This window comes from Schizosaccharomyces osmophilus, chromosome 2 (genome assembly GCF_027921745.1).
Source record: "Schizosaccharomyces osmophilus chromosome 2, complete sequence".
Taxonomy (NCBI): Eukaryota; Fungi; Ascomycota; class Schizosaccharomycetes; order Schizosaccharomycetales; family Schizosaccharomycetaceae; genus Schizosaccharomyces; species Schizosaccharomyces osmophilus.
In genome coordinates, this window is record NC_079239.1 from 1,670,954 (window position 1) to 1,688,249 (window position 17,296).

Below are 17,296 nucleotides of genomic sequence, written 5' to 3' on the forward strand. Positions count from 1 at the left end.
ACAATATAGTCAGATACAGTAATCTTGTTTTAGACGCAACCGTCTCTTCTGTCATATATAAATCTCCATTGGGTTTGTTTAGAGTACGAGTAGGCAGTAAATTGAATCTTAGAGCCTTGCTATCTTTGGTTCCAATAAAGTTGTCGTATTTCATGGTAAACTAGGAAAAGCAGACACCAAGGCTTTAAGATACTTAATGAACAATAAAAACCAGCTATGTGCTACAGAAACCAAATATGTAAATGACGGAAAACTTATATTCTATAAAAAAAAGACAATGTTGCTTCTTGAAAGCTTCATCGACGTAAAACCCATTATTAAAGAAAGACAACCCATAATGAACAATCCATTTTGTAATTTTTTATGAATCAAAGGGAGAAGCAATGCCAAGGTAAAAGCATGCTTGTTCCATTCATAAAGTACAAAAGATATATAGCACATATAACGAATAAATATTTATCAAATTGTAAGCTGGTTAAACCAACGTAAAACAGATTTTCTATTCCTCTTCCCCAAATTCAGAAGAGGCTTCAGAATTTTCTGACTTTTCAGACTCTGCTTCTGTATAATTCACCTGCTTTGAAGATACTCTAGTACTCGCTCTACGAGGCAGATGAGCTTGTTCTTCATTTTTTCTCTCTTGTTTTTTCGGTTTTGGTTGTCTTGTTCCGAAGCGCTTCCTCTTTAATTTTTCATGATTCCCGTTTCTTGTCGCGTTTGATTTGGTAAGTAACCTTGCAGTACTACCAATCGTGGAAGATCGTACCATGTGTTCGATGGCGGATTCTATTTCAGGTGTAAGGAAATTCTTCGAAAAGAACTTCTGCTTTTCTTCAGAAGTATCAAATGGCTTAAATATTATAGATGGAAGTCTCACTTGTTTTGGATAAGTAGTCAAACTCCATCCCATGCTCTGCGCCTTAGTTTGGATAACTTTTTGTGCGATATCACTCAGCATATAGACGTACTTTCGTTCAGGCTCAACAGCATCGTAGTTTTGCTTTATCCGTTGCACGAGATGGAAGATAATAGGAATATTATCACTTGAAGCCACATTTTCAACATAAAATTGTATATACTTCACAAAGTCAAAGACATTCTCATTGTCAGACAATGAAATATCTGGATGGTGCGACAGCAAGTGAAGCAAATAAGTTATAACATATTCCATAGTATAATTGTGCATTTTACGAAAATGAATGACTTGTGAACATATCCACAAAGACATTTTCGTTATTATCTCTTCTTCGGGATCATGAACAACAAGAAATATAATTGCGTAAAACTGCATAGGAAGCTTTCGATATTGCAACTTTTTTTGTAAATTTTGTATAAAGGCATTTCGGACATCAAAAAAAGGGTCTTGGCATAATAATGAAGTTCGTAAATAGGTATTAAAGTCTAAATATTCAGCATAAGTTGGTATAGCGGCTAATTTTAGTAACGATTTCCCTGCTATCAATCGTAGGTGAGCTTTACCCAATCTGGAAGTATTTTTATGAGGACTGATCTCACCTTCCGTTAACAGGATCACATTTAGTAACTTTAGTACAGGTGCGGCTATCTCCAATGCTTCCGGGGAATGATATCCAGCTCGTAAACGATTAACCAGGACTTTAACTGCAAGTACTTTGCAACGATACAGGTGATCCAAAGATTGAAAGTCGCACCATTCTTCAGTTTCATTTTGGTCTTCGTTCGCTTCTGGAACCATCTGAATTATTTCCTTAACCAAACACTCAGTAATAAAATCAGCATGCTTTTCAACAGCATCTAACCGATATAAAACTAGTTGCGCTAAGGTCGATAGACGGACCGATAAAGAACTATCGTAATGTAAACCATCAATAATTTCTGATACGAAGGAATCCAGATCGAAGAAATTACCAGCAAACGCCAACACGGTAGCTGCCTGCTTCGCCTGACCATCCGTTCCCTGAAAGCAAAGACTTTTTAGAATACCGATTACTTCAGGGCTCACGGAAAAATTTATCTTTTTCTTAGCGAAATGTGACAGAGTCTTTAAAACTTTGACATCTGCTTTTAGACTAAATGATAAGATCATACTTTCCATGCTTGAAAACAATTCTTCGTAGATCTCAGGATGAATCAATGGTAACTGTTGAAGTAAAAGCTCAGCAGATTTTGCATATTGGAGGTTATTTTGCAAACTTCCAATTTTGTTGACCAACTCTATTACTATTGTTTTGTTAAAGACAAATAATGCACAGCGATAAACCAACAATCGAAAACATTCAAAATGCTGGGTGCTCATACTGGCCGACACTCTTTTAAATAAGTGCTTAACATTCTTTAGAACTGTCTGATAATCATTTTTAGGTGAAAATGTCTCCATTAACATTTTATATGCCTGTCGGTCATTTGTGTCTGCAAATTTTTGCAGGGATGACTCATTCAAAGAAGGATTGACAGTCTTCAAAGATATAGCTCCTATTACCTTTTTTAGTCTGGATGTCATTTCTTCTTCATTTTCATCCATGACTCCGCCATTATAATTTTTGCAGCATTCAATAAAATACTTACAGTAACCAGAAAACCTAAGTTGTCTTTGCTGTAACATGAAGAAAACGCGCAACGCTTTTTCTGAGAAATGATTCATGGCTACTAAAAGTCTGTTTACGCGAGTATCTGTATCCGAGTTTAATTGCTGGAGTACAAGCTCATTCATCGCAAGGTCAACAGTGGTGTTCGTAGCTTCGTCATTTATATAGAAAACTTCTAGTAAAGAAGAAGGTATCCAACTGAAAAGTTGGATACTAACCTCTTCACCTGCTTCAAGCCCAGGAAATGCAATATGATAGATTTTACTTAACGTTTGTATAGCTTGAATTCGAACTGACAACTTTTTATCACGAAGCCGATCCCCCATTAATTTCAAGATCTCCACAGGAACGTGCGTTTTTATAATGTCTAGGGACACATGACCAATAGCTTGTAAGGCGGCTATACGGACTTTTTCATCAGTGTCCGCGAGCTTTCCTTGATAAAGTTGAATAATATAGTTAGTTACGTCTGAAGATGCCAAAGGGTTCCTCAATACATCCATGAGCTTTTCCACGCAGTCCACGCGGCATGCTGTGACCTTATCATTGAGACGACCGCAAAAGGCGGCCCAAACCTTTGGATAGTCCGACCAAAGAGAGTGATTAGGAAGCATGAGTCGGACTGTTTGAATAGCGACACGCCGTACGCTAGTTTGCTCAGCTTGAAGTTCGTTCTCGAATTGAGGAACAATATTGAGTAACGTTAAGGGCGCATATTCCCAGAGTTGAATTACGAGATTATGGGCGAAAATGAACTCTGGATTTGTTTTTTCGTCCGAAACGGAATCTTTAGTATCAAAGACGATATCGGAAAAATATTGACAGACATATCGTTGCAGGCGATCAGAAGAATCGCGAAAAATATTTCTAGCCAGCTGAAAAGCTGGTCCATGGTTTTGGGAGTCTGGAGAACCTATGTATTCCCTTACCCCGTGACCTGAAATTAACTGAGCAAAAAGAATGTTCATAGCGACCTGAGGTACACTATTAATTTCGTTGATCAATTGGTGAATGATGTCGAGCATATAAAACTCTACGTTTTTGTTGGTGCCTTTTCTGGAGATGTCAAAAAAAAGACGAAATATGGTAACCAGAAAGGACTCTGCATTCGGTAAGTCAACCATGAGTACCGCAGACTTCACGTTTGACAGACTCTCAAGTATACGATAAACTTGTAAGTAGTATGTAGATTCAGAATTTTCGAGTCCACTCAAAAGCTTCAGTATTACTTGGAATATCTCTTCCAATTGAGATAATGTATATGGAGCATCGGGGGCACATAGTCGAAGAAGTTCCACGATACAACAACCAACAAAAGAACGAATACCTTTATCTCTATGGTGTAGGAGGTTCTGGTTGACTAACGATGAGGCTACTGGCAATAAAGAATCGCGATCTGTAGTTTCCTGTTCCATATCCGACAATTCATCCAGTAAACTCCTCAATCTTTTAACCAATTCAGTAGTAGGAATCGGTTTATCATGACTTGGAACAATTACTTGCTTAAATTTCAGTTTCGACATTGCGATCATTGAAAATACTATCGATAGATAAAACGAATGTCCGTAAAGGTTTAGTATATCAAAGCATTTGTAAATAAAATAAATACAACTATATTAACTTCTGGGTGTTCAATGTTCCAGAAAGTTTGACAAATTAGAAAAAAAAGTACTGTGTTTGTGCGACGCGTCGCGTTCTGAACAACTTTTCAGTAAATCGTCACCCGCAGTGCAGTCTCTTTGTACATGTGAAGTAACGAAGTAAACAAAGAGTCTTGCACCAAAAGGAAAGGAAGAAGTAGGCCTTTCTTGCTTTCAAACAAAAGTTACTCATAATAAAGTGTACCCATTATAACCATTAAAAAGTTCGAAAAAAAAAAATTCCATTTAGGTGAAACATGCAAGTCGCACTACAAGATTATACAAACTTTGCTCATAAAAAAACTTTTGGTTGTATTGAAGTAATAATTTATTTGTTCAAACTAAAGTCCGGTCGCCGATTAATTAATTAAATAAAGATAAAAATGCAGCAATTAAACGGATTGAATAGGAAAAGGACAGAACGTTTTAGTTCTAAAATAAATAAAGTATGTTTTGTTTTAGAAAAGAAATAAGAAGAATAGAAATGCACCATAAATGATTGCCTTTTTATGTACAGGATAAACAAAGAACTTTCGAGTTCATAAGGGACACAATATTATGCAAAAGTATAATGTCTTTTATGTCCCTTCTCAAACCGATGAAGGTTCTTCAAAGTTGAAGCGTCAGATGTACTTACGAGTGGGGTTATTGTCTCCAAAATTAAACCAGAATCTTTGCCTCTTCTTTTAAGCGAAAGATAATTTTTGAGAAAGGAAAAATCCTTTCCTAAATAGTTTTTCTTGGGCTTACATAACAAGTTTTTTAACGAATTGGTAGCCTCACTTCTGCGCCTTGTTTCACAACTTGTCGTTACCAAAGATGTAACTTTCATTTCAATGGGCGGTAAAGGTGTTTTCCGATGGTTGTAGTCGACTGTGGCCGTACTTAAGTGTCTTTGATGTCCTCTAATTTTTGAATTGGCCTTGAATAAAGTCTCGTCATCAAACCTCTTTGGAAATTGATTGGGTTTGCGAAGCAGAGAAACCAATCGGTTTTTGCTGTTGTCTTTTGGATATAACATTACCGAAGCGTGAGCACCATCATTAACTAATGCCGAAGTCTTTGTTGGTTGCTTCAACTCAAGGCTGCCATGTATAGCGGTTTTTTTCTGTACATTAGAATCACGTGATGGGATATCTACTGAAGAGAAAGTGCTAACGGTTGAGCTTGAAGACACACTAATTTCTGATTTTTGCGAAAGAAAACCACCAACAGGGTACTTTAAAGTACCAAAGTCATTGTAAAGCTCAAATAGTTGCCTATGAGCTCGCAAGTAAGGATGTCTCATGATTCCTGACATTTGAAGTCTTCGTGTAGGATCAGGCACCAAAATCTTACGGAGTAGTTCTCGGGGTTTTTCGTTGATATACTCAGGAAATATAAGGGAGGTACTACATATATACCGATAGAGCCGTACAACATTTTCCCCATTCGGATTATGAGGATCATCGTCAAAAGGTAGATAACCAGCAAGCATAGCGTATAATATAACACCGCAACTCCATATATCTGCTTGGGTACCTGCATATGATCCACTTTTGCAGTTAACCAATTCGGGTGCTGCATAGCAAGGCGATCCACAAGAGGTTCTAAATAAATCCGGTTTAGCAATACTGACTTGATTTTTTTGAGAACCAAAACGACCAAACGTTGTTGCAAATCCAAAATCGGCAATTATAATATTTTTTTTCGAATCAAGCAAAATATTCTCTAACTTCAAATCTCGATGAACAACTCCTTTTGAGTGCAAGTATCCAACACCACTAATGAGTTGTGCAAATAGCTTACAAGCCGTTTCATCCTCAAGACGTCGTGAAGCTAATATATAATCAAACAATTCGCCTCCACTTACATAATCCAAGACGATGCCCATATGGTGCTTTGTTTTAATAAGATCTATATACTTCACAATGTTGGGATGATCATCAACTTCTCTTAAAATCGTCGCTTCGCGAATAACCTTTCGTAACAAACGCCCTCCTTTGATTACACGAATTATTTTGATAACTACTTGAGGTGTTGGATGCTTTTTAGATGGAGAGGATCCTGGTAAAGGCCATCCTAATTTAACTTTTCCGAATTCACCTCTCCCAATAGTCCTCCCCAGAATGAAAGGACCAAAACAATTGTTTTTTGATGACTTTTTTAGTGTCCGAGCTAAAATCTCAGAACTATCCATGTGCAATTCTGAAAGAGAAAACCGATCATTACTCGCTAATGCACAATTAGCAAAAGCAGGACTAGCTTTATGCTGCCATAAAAAATCTAGACGTTCCTTATGTTCAGGAAAGTGAGCGATGTATTGTTCGTTTTTCTTTTTTATGACCTGAATATTGATGGTATTTTTCACATAGGCTTTTGCTCCAGGAATTCGAGAACGAGTGGGCGAATGCAGTGAAGAAATATTGGTCACTGTCTCTTTCGGGCTGCCATGCAAGTCACCGACAGCGAATGAGTTATTGGTAAATAATGGAGGGCGCTCTTTCTTCTCCAAGCTTTTGTATGGTTCAGCGGCTTTTTCTTCTACTACTTCAGAAGTTTGTTCAACAATTTCTTGTGCCGCAATCACTTGACTAGAAGATTTCAAATATTTGGATTGATGTATCTGTGCGGAAAGTAATGACTTATTCGACAGATTCAGACCAGCAAAACTGTCCAATTCAGCTGAAGTATTAAAATGAAACGAATCATCAGCTTTTGTTGAAGAAGAACGTATAATACCACTATTTTCTTGTGCATTGTTTTGCGTTTCAAAAGAATGGTTTCTAGAAATAGGTTTGGCAAATTCATCCTGACAGAAAATTCTATTAGCGACAGAAGACGGTTGTAAAACTTTATCCTGAGAGGAAGGCTTCTGAGGTGAATGAATGTTTTTGGAGCTCACCCTAAAATCAGAAACAGGCGAATCTAAATTAAACAGAGGATTAACGAGGGGTTTTCCTATTCTTCGGTCACCATAAGCTTTATTAGGCACTTTTGGCAAATTATTCTGAGTTGGAAAAGACGATCCTCGGGGATTGTCTTTGAAAAAAGGAAACGAACAAGTTGAATGCACAGGTAGAGTATGGGAGGCCAAGTGGTCCGGTGGAGATGTAAGTCTTAATAAATCATATAGGGATTCGTCTTTTGTTTCCCATTTTTGGAAAGAGATATCATTTTCAGGAGAAGAGGCGGTCTGTGGTTGCAAGGAAGTAAAGGAGTTTGAAGAAAAGTGCCTTTTTGATGGCTCCGGAGTTTGAAAAGAATGTATAAAAGTTTTATGGCTGTATGAATGAATTTGCGGAAAGGAGTCATGATGAATCCTTTGGTGTAAATCAGAATCCACTGATGCATCATTAGGTAGGGAAGGAGGATGCTGAAAGGTTGATCTCGATAAACTGGAAAGTGAAGAGTCCGGAAGAGCGCGAATGGTGCTTTCCACCACACTGCAATTTTTCAAATGGGAATTAAACGAAGGGTACCCTTGAGAAATAGGGATTGAACGACCAACCGATGAAGAGTGCATTTTTTTAGTAATGTACAAATCATGTATAAAACAAAGAAAATATTAAGAAAAGAAAGATTAAACCCCACAAAGACTGGAAAGGCCTAATAGGACAGAAAAAAATTATCAATATGCCGTAAGGCTGTTTGGAATATTAGTGTGGGACGAATTACCTCAATTATTTTTTTAAGAAGAAATCCGGTCCGAATTAGAATTAGCAAAGAAAATTATTGGGATAATAGAAAACACGAATGAAACAGGAACATAAAATTAGGAGGAACAGAAGAATATCGCAAATGATAACGAAGAAACTGGTGCAAAACCACGTCTGTTATGACAAGTCTGGTTTATATATTGACCAAAGATAGTTAACAAATTAAAACGAAAATTTTTGATTTGGAAAGAGTGAGTATATGGCAGGCGTAGGCATTGGCAAAAAGGAATTGATAGCAAAAGGCTGGTCAGAAAACGGAGCCTTTGAGCGATAGCAAAATTGCAGAGTTAATAAGAATCTGGTTGAAGAAAAAAACTTTTAAAAAGAACAATGTGTCTTCTAGAGGATTCTGAAAGTCACTGATCACGAAAATATAAGATCGAAGAATTCCTTTTAATTTGGCACTTTTATGAAAGATAAACGATTTGAAAAGAGGAATTTTCGACTTTATCACTAATAACGTCCTTTTTTTGTTAAAGAAAACAACGAAAAAAAAAAAGTTAGTGATTTTACCAATATAAATAGCAGTGACAGGAAACTACAAAGAAAAGTTTAACACAATGAAAATTTGAAAGAGAGAAGTGAGGAAACGTACTCTATCGGAAAACGATGTTCTGCCAAAAAGAGGACAATTAGGCGACTTGCGATACAGGCAAATATTTCGCTACAAATATTCTCCTATAGCTAACCGAAAGCAATTCCACAAATTTACTCTCGGTAATGGTTCTTTGTTAGTTATCTGCTTTGAATCGAATTTGAGTTAGCAGAAAGAAGTGAAACAGATTGCAATGCTTTTGGGAAGAGATTCACAGAAACAGTCTGAGTATGGTACAAAAACGAAATTCTTTTTAGTCAACGGTTCAAAATGAGAAGAATTTTGTAAAGATTAGCAACTTTAACGAATTGAAGTTTGATTGACAAAATATTTAACCTATCAAGAAGCACGAAACAAAGAAAGACCCGTTTTTTACTTTTTTATTTTGATGTTTTCAAGTTTCTTTTTATTTTAGTCTTTATGCAATTCCAAAATTAATATGCTGTCACCATCTAAAAAGCGGTGTTTTGGAAATGACACATATGTAATGTCGGGAAACTTGATATATAGTTTTGACGATGCGATGCATATATCGTTCTATAAGGCCAATTCTTGAGCTTTCGAGGTGAATAAACATATTAAATCAATTCGTTTTTTATTTTCTATATATCCGTTATTGTGTAAAAGGGATTGGATGAAACTTTTGAAATTACCAACTTGCTCAATTTTCGGAGTATCTGCAAGCACCAAATTTTCGCTCGTTTCTTGCTGTTTTAAAGAGTTTAAGTATTCTGTAACTAAATATTGACAAGATATGCTTACAAGTTCTTTTTTGTTGCAGACTGGTAAACATTTCGGCATCTAATAATATTGGACTTCATCCAATGGTACCGTTTCCACTAGCAAATGTTTACAGATTATGCTTTTAATTTTTAAAAGAAAAAGGAAAATATAAGAGAACCTCCTCTTCTCATCTTGCATTGGGTTTTGGATTACGATGAATAAAATTCCTGGAACGTGCAACGATTAAGAGTAACAACTTGAATTCAAGTAATTTAGATACTCTGTTTTGAATACAAGATTCATGCTTTATACTTTATACTGAAATGAGTGCTTTCCTTTACCTTTTTTTACAGCGACGGTTAATATGACTCTACTAGATCCAACTTGGGTATTCGGTGAGTATATAGTTTTAATAACTGAATTAGTCCAACTCTTTTATTCTGTAATTGATCAACTCCTTCACAACAACCTTCGTTATTTTGCAGGGAACGTAATCGGCTTCAAGAGCCTTGGTTTTTGTTTATTTGTAGCATTCTTTGTAACGATCTCATCATTTTGTAATATTTATAAATTGTATTATCATTGATTGTGTATACATATAATTCATATACTTTTGGTTGTTATACATTGATTCAATACTATCCGTTTTCATAACACTATCCTACCCGTCTACCATTATCGTTTTCAGCCATGAGTCTGACAGTTGCAAGTCTTTTACAGACGATTTCAAATTTGGCCTTTGCTATACTTATATTCTTTGCGTTTTTTCTGGCTCTGCCTACGCTCAGTGCAATTGTTTTGGATATTACAGTCTGCAGCTTCCTCGCGGTTCGAAGATTTTTGCAATTGGGACTTCAGGTGATCCCATTCACCAGAAAGCAACACAAAAAAACCTCTTGATGTTTTTATTCGACGGTTTACAGCCTCCTGACTTGTGTTTGAACGTATCATTTAATTGTTTCCTTTTTGTTTATTCTTATGACTACACAGTTTCAACAGAAATCTGCTAATTTCTTCAAATTCTTTAATTAATCATACTGACGTGGATGTATTAATTAGTACCTTACTAGTCTACGGCAAGCAAAGATTCATTCTATCAAATTCACATTATGCTATGGAAGGGAAGAATTGAATTTAATCAAATACAAAATATAAATATATATCCATTGATCTATTGGGCAACAGCGAACTTCTGTTTTAAATGACTTGTTAAATATGGTTGAGAAATATTAGAGATGAATAAATCTAAACACCATGGAATTGCTGCTTAATCCATTCTTCTCCAATTGTTCTTTCGTAGTGCTTTTGAAGGGTATTTCTTCGGGATGCTAATTTGTTTTCTCGTTCATTCAGTATATCTAACCCCATTTTCTGCGGTTGATGGTGAAGTGTATCCTCATGTATCTCACCTAAGGATTCAAATTGTTGTTTTCTTTCTTTCTCATCTAGCGAAAATTGGAAAAACCCTATGCCTTTTGTACGAATTTCTTTGGAGGCGTCGTAATGTACAGCTTGTTGCTCGTCTTGGCGGTGCAAATCCTCAATGCGCTGCTCATCAACCTCGTACTCTGGCATATATTCACCACGAATGACATTTTCCGGCTTGTAATCCTCTTTCGAAGGGAGAAGCGTTTGTCCCGCTTCATAAATGGACACTTGTCTAGTTCGCCCAAATTCATCCGTAACCTCAATAAACTCATTCTCCCGACTTTCTTCGGCCCACTTTTTCGTAAAATCAACCAGCGTCTCTTCACCCTCAGTAATTTGACTGTTGTCTTGTAAAAGCTGGTTATATTTTTGAGCTTTATGCTCCAAACCCAATTTACTTCTCCTCAAATCCTCTTCATTTTCATCATTATTCTTTAAATAAAGTCGTCGTTTCTGTTCATTATTTGGCTTCTTTCGGGGAGCTTCTTCCTCACCTTGCCTTTTGGTCCTCGGATGACTCGAGCTTGCTTCGTCCTTTTTTATTCGAGCAGCCCGTTTGTTTGTCGTTCCATAATCTATCCTATTGTTAACCCTTTGCCTCCTCTCCTCTTCGAATCTAGCTTTTTCCTCTGCTAATTCACTGAGAAAAGTCAAGTTGCTTGTCGCGTCTGTGTGGATTGCTTGCTTGTTGCGTTGGTCCATCTATTTAACTAACAAGTGCGAATTCTCTCCAACGGGAATATTTAGTTTGATGTATGGTAACTCTGGTACAAAATTGAATACTAATTAGTATGATCTCGATTTAGCGTAAGCTTAAGACAAGGGGCCTGCTATTTTTTTATTTCTAGTAAGAATAAAGCAAATACTTTTGTAATATTTCCATTCCTATATACAGCTATCGTCTGTAGGTCACGGTATTCGTTTCACTTCTAACTAGATGGTGGTGACATAGGGACTAGGATCAATCGATGAGTTCTGTTTGGCTTGTGGCTTGAGTATATAATTTATAACAAGCTGTTTAGAAATAAAAATAATGTTTCTACCATGATTCTTTTGCTACGGGCGGAAGTCGGCTCTATGAGACAGCGAACCTTTGCAAAACCATTTTTATGTTCTATTATTTTACGGAATTGATCTTTGAGTCTATTTTAGTTTGTTATGGTTCGTTTTGATGATTTGAGCTACGAAAGAAGCTTCATAGACCGTAGTTATGTTAGTATGTTAATATGTTCAGTTTTTTGTTTTTTGTATTCAAAACCGTGCCTAATGGCAATGTTTATATAGTTTCATTTATTCAAAAGATGATCCCTATTATTCTTCAAGTTCTTCATAAAATGTAGGTAAAACCGCTAAAACCGTATCCATGATCGTTATGCCGTTAGTTAGGAAGGTAAACGATGCTTCCAGGTGTGTTTTCAGAACCATTAGTTCCATTAGCTCTGGTTCAATGAGAATGTTTACTTCTGTCTTCTCGGTTTGTTGGGGATAACTTGTTCCGGGAGGATCCCAAACTAAGAACCTGGCTTTGCATAAGGGATTGTTTTGGTAATCATGGATGAATTCCTTGGAAACCAATTCTACCATTAAGTATTCTTGATCCAGAGTTTCCGCTTTGAGTGCATTGGATCCTAAAACTCTTTGTATGTATGACCTTGCTTGCTCCGTAGAAAAGCGAGTATGGGCGTCAGGTTGAAACTCCTTTAACTCAAATAGAGGATAACTTTGGTTTCTGGTGAAATTTTTCTCATATCTTCCTTCTTCTGTGGTTAATGGTGGAGTAAAATGATCATAAGCGTCAATATTGTCCCATAATCCTTTATAATTATCAACAAAAAAATGAGACAAAGCCCTTTGTAGAAGTCCTGGAAGAGAAACGGAAAGCCTCTTATCATCGATTAGCTCCTTTTCAGCCTGAATTGCCAAATCTAACGCTGCTTGAACATTGCCTTCATGTTCAGCTACTACCTTGTGGTGAAGAACACTGTTTAGAAAGTTTTGTACTAATTGAGAAGCCATCTTTAGATCATGTTCTTCTGTAACACCAGCTCTGTAAAGAAGATGGGAAGATCTAATGTTTCAGTTAATATTGCAATGCGCCATTCGCCATAGAGAGTACATACAGAAAAACTGCTACTACCCAAACAAAATCCACTTCATAGTCATTCAATACATCGTGTTGAATGTAGTCTATGGCTGTTTGATTTGCAGTAGCTTGAGCATCATCGCTTTCATTCAAATCAAGACCTCCAGTGAATTGCTTTTGGCCAGTCGAGATACCTCCCACAGCAAGATACATTGTGAAAAGTCGCACTCGAGTTGCGTCATTCCATTTGCGTTTTCTTCTATACTTTTGGACGAACTGTTCCATTCGTCTAAGCACAGTTAGTCAATGCATTTATTGAATCATATCACGAACACAATCAAAGGAACCTCCCTGTAGTAGTCGTTAGCTTGAAATTACATGGTAACAATATCAAACATACAGATTATAAAGCTTTTGGATTTCAGCTTTCTCCTCTACACTAATTTCTGGCTCCTGAAAATCCTCCTCCCAACCAGTCGGTTTCTGACAGTTTAGTTACCGATCTATATTCATTTCCAAATTTCATATTACATTTGCTTGCGTCTTGTCATTTCCTGATTTTTTTGATGACCCGTTTGCATTGCTGCTTTCCGGAATAGGATTAAGAGGTTTTATATGTTCCTCTTGTTCCACTAATTCATTCATTGCTTTGACTCTGTCAATCCTGCAGTTTCAAACGGTTTAGCTGTGTTTCTTTTTTTCAGGTTTTCTTTTACTGATAACGTCATGATCCTCCTAGACTCTTTCCGATGGCTCATCAACTACAATAGCATAGGGAAGGAAGCAAGAACTATTTTACTACGGCTCTACACGATTTGGATGTATTGGTAGGAAGCTGAACGGCAGAGGTCTTAGTACGCTTTAGTTACTTCTATGATATGGAATTGTTGTTCAAGGTTATTCAACTATTATATTCATATAAGATTCATGGAGTCCTAGGCCCAGAATACCATTCAAGTAACCCAATCCATAAACCGTTGAAGTAAATCAGCTATGAAAGCATATAAATTAAATTAGAAATACCATATATGTATTAAAACGACATAGCTTTCAATTCTTTCTTGACTGAATTGGAATACCCTTCTCATTTCTCCATATAATATGGCATACATGAAATCCAACCGTCTAAGATATTCCCTCATACTTCCCAAAAAAATTTTGTAGATACTAATATTAAAAAGTACTTTTATTCAATAACCATGAACCCAAATATATGTCTCACCAAAACCGACATAAACCAAAAATAATCCCACATTTGATAAAACCCAATTTGACAAGTTTTACATTCGAAACTTTGGACCTAAATATGCTGTATTTTGAACAGAAAATTTTTCGTTTTTTCTTAAACAGCAGTTTAGTCAAAAGTAACCTTGTTGCCACTGAATTCAGTAACAGATCCACGGTTGGGATTGCTAGAGCGAGCACCTCCTCGGGCGCCTCCTCCACGGGGGGCACCGCGGCCACGACCACCGCCGAAACCACCACGACCACCGCCTCCAGTACGAGGAGTGGAGAAGTCAAGACGGCTAGGACGACCAGCAATGAAGTGCCCGTTCATTTCGACACAGCGCTTAGCAGAGTCGATATCGGAAAAGGTAACATAACCGAAACCCTTAAGACGACCAGATTGAGGGTCAGTGGGCAAACGAACGGATTGAATGTCACCGCAGGTGGCAAAAGCAGAGCCAACTTCCTCCTCGGTAACGTTAAAAGAAAGGTTTCCGACAAAGACGGTATCACTGGGGGCAGAAAGCTGATCACCGAACTTTCCAGCACGTTGCTGACCATAAGGTTCAGATTTGGGAGGACGAGGAGCGGAAACATCCAAGTTAACAGCACGTCCGTCAATTTCCTTCTGGCCAGAGACTTCGCATGCCTTCTTCACTGCTTCAGGAGAATCAAAGTCAACGTATCCGTAACCCTTGGAGCGACCACTTTGACCATCCATGATAACACGGGCACCAACAACAGTACCGTATTCTTCAAATTCTGTGCCCAACCATTGGTCGTCGACACTCCAAGAAAGACGACCGACGAAAAGAGTGCAAGACTCGTTAGAGTCGGCGGGCTTGGAAACCTTGGCGGGTTTCTCTTCTTCAACATCTTCAGCCTTACGCTTCTTTTCGCTTGAGCCAGAGGAAGCGTCGCTAGATGAGGAGTCGGAATCAGAAGAGTCAGAGTCAGAGTCACTTTCAGATGAGCTAGAATTAGAGCTCTTCTTTTCTTCTTTGGAGTCAGAGGATTCGGATTCGCTGCTGCTTTCCTTCTTTTCCTCTTCAGCCTCGGATTCAGAATCAGATGAAGATTTAGAAGAGGATTCACTGCTGCTCTCCTTCTTTTCTTCCTCTTCAGAAGAAGACTCGGATTCAGAATCAGAAGAGGACTCTTCACTGCTGCTTTCCTTCTTTTCTTGCTTCTTTTCCTTCTTCTCTTGTTTGGGGGCAGGCTTTTCTTCTTCAGAAGAAGACTCGGATTCAGAATCAGAAGAGGACTCTTCACTGCTGCTTTCCTTCTTCTCTTGCTTCTTTTCCTTCTTCTCTTGCTTGGGGGCAGGCTTTTCTTCTTCAGAAGAAGACTCGGATTCAGATTCAGAAGAGGACTCTTCACTGCTGCTTTCCTTCTTCTCTTGCTTCTTTTCCTTCTTGTCCTTCTTAGACTTCTTAGGAGCAGGCTTCTCTTCTTCTGATTCAGATTCAGAAGAAGACTCTTGCTTCTTAGATTTCTTAGAACCAGATTTGGGTTTCTTTTCGACAACCTTCTTTGCAGCCTTCTTGGCTACTTCCTTGGTTTTCGTTGGCTTTTGGACATCTCCCTTCTTAGGAGCAACATCCTTTTTGCTAGAACCCTTTTTCTCTTCAGATCTAATTTTTTTAACCATCTTAAATTATTTTATCCAAAAAAGATGTGTGCTTTGGTCAAGTATGGTTCCACCCGCTTTGAAGATTATATACTATCATAAATTACTAAGATAATATAATTATATCAATTTTTTTGTGTATCCTAGCATTGTGATAACACAGGATAGAGTATTGAGGCGTAGAGAACGCAATATGAAAAGAGAATTAAGAAAAGTTGTATACAATGGGTTATCGATATAAAAAACTTTTTATTTTTTGTCATATGTATTTTTCTGTAGATTTATTTAGGTGAATACGAGGCTGTAGCAACCTAAAAAGGCTTTTAAGAGGGGGATTTAACATATTTAATAAAATAGAAACATTCAAACTAGGATTCATTAGTAAAGTGGTGACGAGATTAGCCAAACAAAGCAAGGAATTTCCTATAATCCTAATTATGCAATAAATTGCATATTTTAGTGAGATTGTAATGTGGAATACAAAGGAGAACGTGGACTGAACAGCGCCGAAGCTGACATCGGTAAACCTGAACGGTTTTTTGCTTCCAACGTTCATTGAAGGATGGGGGAAAGGTGTTGTACATTCAAAAAACGAAATCGTGTCTAATTTAAGAGGTGGCCATAAGAGCCTTCAATTTGGCAATGGCTAAACCAGGATTCAAACCCTTGGGGCAAGTACGGGCACAATTCATAATGGTATGGCATCTATACACAGACATGGAATTTTGCATGGCAGCTAAACGACGAGGAGTACTTTGGTCACGAGAATCAATGATCCATCTGTAAGCTTGCATCAAGACAGCGGGACCCAAGTACTCTTCGGCATTCCACCAGTAGGAAGGACATGACGTAGAGCAGCAAGCACACAAAATACATTCATATAAACCATCAAGTTTTTCACGATCCTCACGAGATTGATACAATTCCTTTCCTTTTGGAATGTTGTTGTTTTGCAACCAAGGCTCAATAGCCTTGTATTGCTTGTAAAAGTAGGTAAGGTCGGGAACCAAATCCTTAATTACGAAACAATGGGGTAAAGGATAAATCTTCGTTGGCTTCTCATCAGTCTTAATGTGGCACAAACAAGCTAAAGTATTGCTACCGTTGATGTTCATAGCACAAGATCCGCAAATACCTTCACGGCAAGACCGGCGGAAAGTCAAAGTAGGGTCCTGTTCATTCTTGATCTGGTTTAATGCATCCAAAACCATAGGTCCACAATTCTTTAAGTTTACTTGGTATTTTTGAAGTTTAGGCTTTAAATCCGGACGCTCAGGATTCCAGCGGTAGATCTCGAATGTCTTCAGTTTTTCCTCCGGTGCTTCAGGTTTCGACGCAGTGGTCGAAACATTTGCCTCAGTAGCCATTCTTCTGGCATTGAAGAGCAAAGATTGCTTAAAAAATGGGCGTATAGCTTGAATTCGACGGCTCAACATGGTGCTAACGGCGGACCTAGCGTTTGGCAGTTGGTAAGAGGTGGAAAGGTCGGCTCTGTGGTTGGCTAATTTACCCACAAATCGTAGCGGTTTCTATTGGACAAAAAAATTTACTCTGAAACTTACAAATAGAAACCAGAAAAAATATTAAATATATTTCATAAATTTAGTTTTTCATAGTATCCATTTTCTGCGTTTCTCTAATTTTCTTCGGCCACCCTTCGACTGCAAAATATAGTGAACTTTTGCGAGACAACATTTAAGTGCCATCT

General features: G+C 37.6%; 6 protein-coding genes across 6 annotated transcripts; all 6 read right to left on the reverse strand.

The window, feature by feature from the left end:
• Positions 1–499: 499 nt before the first annotated feature.
• Positions 500–4,096, reverse strand: pds5 (mitotic and meiotic cohesin loader subunit Pds5; the record flags this gene model as incomplete). Its single annotated transcript, XM_056182052.1, has 1 exon — positions 500–4,096. The coding sequence occupies one exon, from the start codon at positions 4,094–4,096 to the stop codon at positions 500–502; it is 3,597 nt and encodes a 1,198-aa protein (XP_056037478.1).
• A 664-nt stretch (positions 4,097–4,760) lies between these two features.
• ppk1 (serine/threonine protein kinase Ppk1) lies at positions 4,761–7,709 on the reverse strand (the record flags this gene model as incomplete). Its single annotated transcript, XM_056182053.1, has 1 exon — positions 4,761–7,709. One exon carries the CDS (start codon positions 7,707–7,709, stop codon positions 4,761–4,763), a length of 2,949 nt encoding a protein of 982 aa, XP_056037479.1.
• Positions 7,710–10,465: 2,756 nt separating this feature from the next.
• Positions 10,466–11,350, reverse strand: ctr1 (telomerase regulatory factor Ctr1; the record flags this gene model as incomplete). The annotated part of the gene is made up of 1 exon (XM_056182054.1): positions 10,466–11,350. One exon carries the CDS (start codon positions 11,348–11,350, stop codon positions 10,466–10,468), a length of 885 nt encoding a protein of 294 aa, XP_056037480.1.
• A 609-nt stretch (positions 11,351–11,959) lies between these two features.
• Positions 11,960–13,376, reverse strand: arb1 (argonaute inhibitor protein 1; the record flags this gene model as incomplete). Its single annotated transcript, XM_056182055.1, has 4 exons — positions 11,960–12,716; positions 12,769–13,020; positions 13,132–13,214; positions 13,263–13,376. 4 exons carry the CDS (start codon positions 13,374–13,376, stop codon positions 11,960–11,962), a joined length of 1,206 nt encoding a protein of 401 aa, XP_056037473.1.
• A 709-nt stretch (positions 13,377–14,085) lies between these two features.
• On the reverse strand, positions 14,086–15,609 carry gar2 (nucleolar protein required for rRNA processing; the record flags this gene model as incomplete). Its single annotated transcript, XM_056182056.1, has 1 exon — positions 14,086–15,609. The coding sequence occupies one exon, from the start codon at positions 15,607–15,609 to the stop codon at positions 14,086–14,088; it is 1,524 nt and encodes a 507-aa protein (XP_056037474.1).
• Positions 15,610–16,196: 587 nt separating this feature from the next.
• Positions 16,197–17,024, reverse strand: sdh2 (succinate dehydrogenase (ubiquinone) iron-sulfur protein subunit; the record flags this gene model as incomplete). Its single annotated transcript, XM_056182057.1, has 1 exon — positions 16,197–17,024. The coding sequence occupies one exon, from the start codon at positions 17,022–17,024 to the stop codon at positions 16,197–16,199; it is 828 nt and encodes a 275-aa protein (XP_056037475.1).
• Between the last annotated feature and the right edge of the window lie 272 nt (positions 17,025–17,296).